General features: G+C 53.6%; 1 protein-coding gene across 1 annotated transcript; it reads left to right on the forward strand.

Annotated features, from left to right (window-relative positions):
* Nucleotides 1-382: 382 nt before the first annotated feature.
* Nucleotides 383-1983, forward strand: LOC107124965 (membrane primary amine oxidase-like; the record flags this gene model as incomplete). Its single annotated transcript, XM_015428448.1, has 1 exon — nt 383-1983. A coding segment is annotated over exon 1 (1593 nt), but the record flags the coding sequence as incomplete, so codon positions are not given.
* Nucleotides 1984-1994: the final 11 nt, after the last annotated feature.

The following is a 1994-nucleotide window of genomic DNA, read 5'->3' on the forward strand; positions in this document are numbered from 1 at the left end:
GCCTTCTCTGTCTTCAGCCACTGACGGATCATATTACCGCATCTGGCCGGAAACCCCATCCGACAGAGACCGCTCTGAGGGTCTGCACCCCATCTGGGCGTTGCCTTTCCCCGCAGAGGTCCATCACTCCGGGCCAAAAGCAGGGCTGCCAGCGAAGTGGGTGCACAGCAGGCCCGGGGGAGAGAGAGAGAGAGAGAAGCAGCAAGAAAAGCTTCCTTTTATGGCTCGTTGCAAAAGCCCCCCTTGGGATTCCAGCAGCACAGTCCCCTCCTCCAGTGTGGCTGGCAGCCCTGACTGGTCTCTTTGCTTCCCAGGCTGTTTGCAGGACGGAAATCAAAAACAGAGTTGTTTGAGGTGCCTCTGCTACGATCGCCTTCGCCGCGGCTGCTTATGAACATGAAAACGGTCGTTATTCTCCTGTTTTTGGCTCTGGCCACAGTTTTTGCTTTAGTTTGTGTCTTGTTGACTAAAAAGGAGAAGGTTACGACTTGTGTCTGCACAGAGCTACCGAGTCCTCCTGAGGATATAAATGGTGAGGAGAGCAACATATTTTCCGACTTGACAGAAGAAGAGATGGCTCAAGTGGTAACGTACCTCAAGGACAACCTCGGCGTCCCTCTACAAGATGCTCTTCACGCAGAACCAGCAGACAACTGCATTTACTATCTGGACGTGTGCCTCCCTGTGAAAGCAGATGCGTTGGGCTTCCTGGACCACAGTAGGATTCGACCCCCTCGGCAAGTATTGGCTGTGGTATTCTTTGGAGGCCAGCCAGATCCAAATGTTACAGAATTCCTGGTAGGTCCCCTTCCAAATCCGACGTACCATCGGGACATTACACTCAGGAAGTTTGGCAGGAAAGTGCCATATCACAGCAGACCAGTGACTGAGAAGGAATACCGGGACATTGACTCGTTTATTTTCCATGAGCTCTCCAAGGCCCCGACCTTCCTCAAAGACTGCTGTGAGTATCCCGAGATGGACTTGGCTACACTGACTACAGCCCCCCGAGGTCTTGAGTCTGGAGACAGAGCTACTTGGTTTGTCCTTTTCCAGAATGTCTTCGGCAGCGGCTACTACATCCACCCGGTTGGCTTGGAGATCCTGGTGGATCATAGCAGCTTGGACCGCTCCCAGTGGGAAGTGAAGAACGTGTTCTACAACGGCCAGTATTACCAGGGCCTTGCACAACTGGAAAAGGACTACAAAGACGGGCGTGTAAAGGAGATCAGGGTCAAAAGAGTCCAGCCGGAGAATGACTTTGCATCCATGAAGCCGCCGATGCCACCACCTCCTGCTCCTGCAAGCCCCCTGCAGTTTGAGCCCCACGGGAAGCGCTACAGTGTCACGGGCAGCCGTGTGCTCTACCAGTCATGGAGCTTTGCCTTTGGGATGAACGTGAACACCGGGCCACGTCTCTTTGATATCAGGTTTGGCAAGGAGAGGATTGTCTATGAGTTGAGTCTGCAGGAGGCCCTGGCTGCGTACGGGTCTGACTGTCCGGGGGGGATGTCCACCAGATACATGGACGGCAGCCTTGGCATTGGGAAGTTTTCTTTTGAGCTGGTGCGGGGCGTGGACTGCCCCTATGCGGCCACCTACGTGGACCGACACTACTTGATCGATTCTGATACCCCCAGGCTGAACAAGAACTCCTTCTGCATCTTTGAGCATGACATGGGGGTGCCCCTCCGTCGCCATTTCTCCAACATGGGCTCTTTTTATTATGGGGGGCTAGCCCAATATGCCCTGGTCTTAAGGGCTGTTTCCACCCTTATCAACTACGATTACGTCTGGGATTTTGTTTTCTACCAAAACGGTGCTATAGAAGTCAAGGTCCATGCCACCGGATACATCAGCTCCTCCTTCTTCACCGGCAAGGGAAAGGCGTACGGGAACAGGGTCGGGGAGCACACGCTCGGGACCATGCACACTCATCTGATGAACTACAAAGTAGACCTGGATATTGAAGGTAGGTCCTCCTTACCAGGAAC

The sequence above is a fragment of the Gekko japonicus genome, unplaced genomic scaffold, assembly GCF_001447785.1.
Source record: "Gekko japonicus isolate JY-2015 unplaced genomic scaffold, Gekko_japonicus_V1.1 scaffold14171, whole genome shotgun sequence".
Lineage (NCBI taxonomy): Eukaryota > Metazoa > Chordata > Lepidosauria > Squamata > Gekkonidae > Gekko > Gekko japonicus.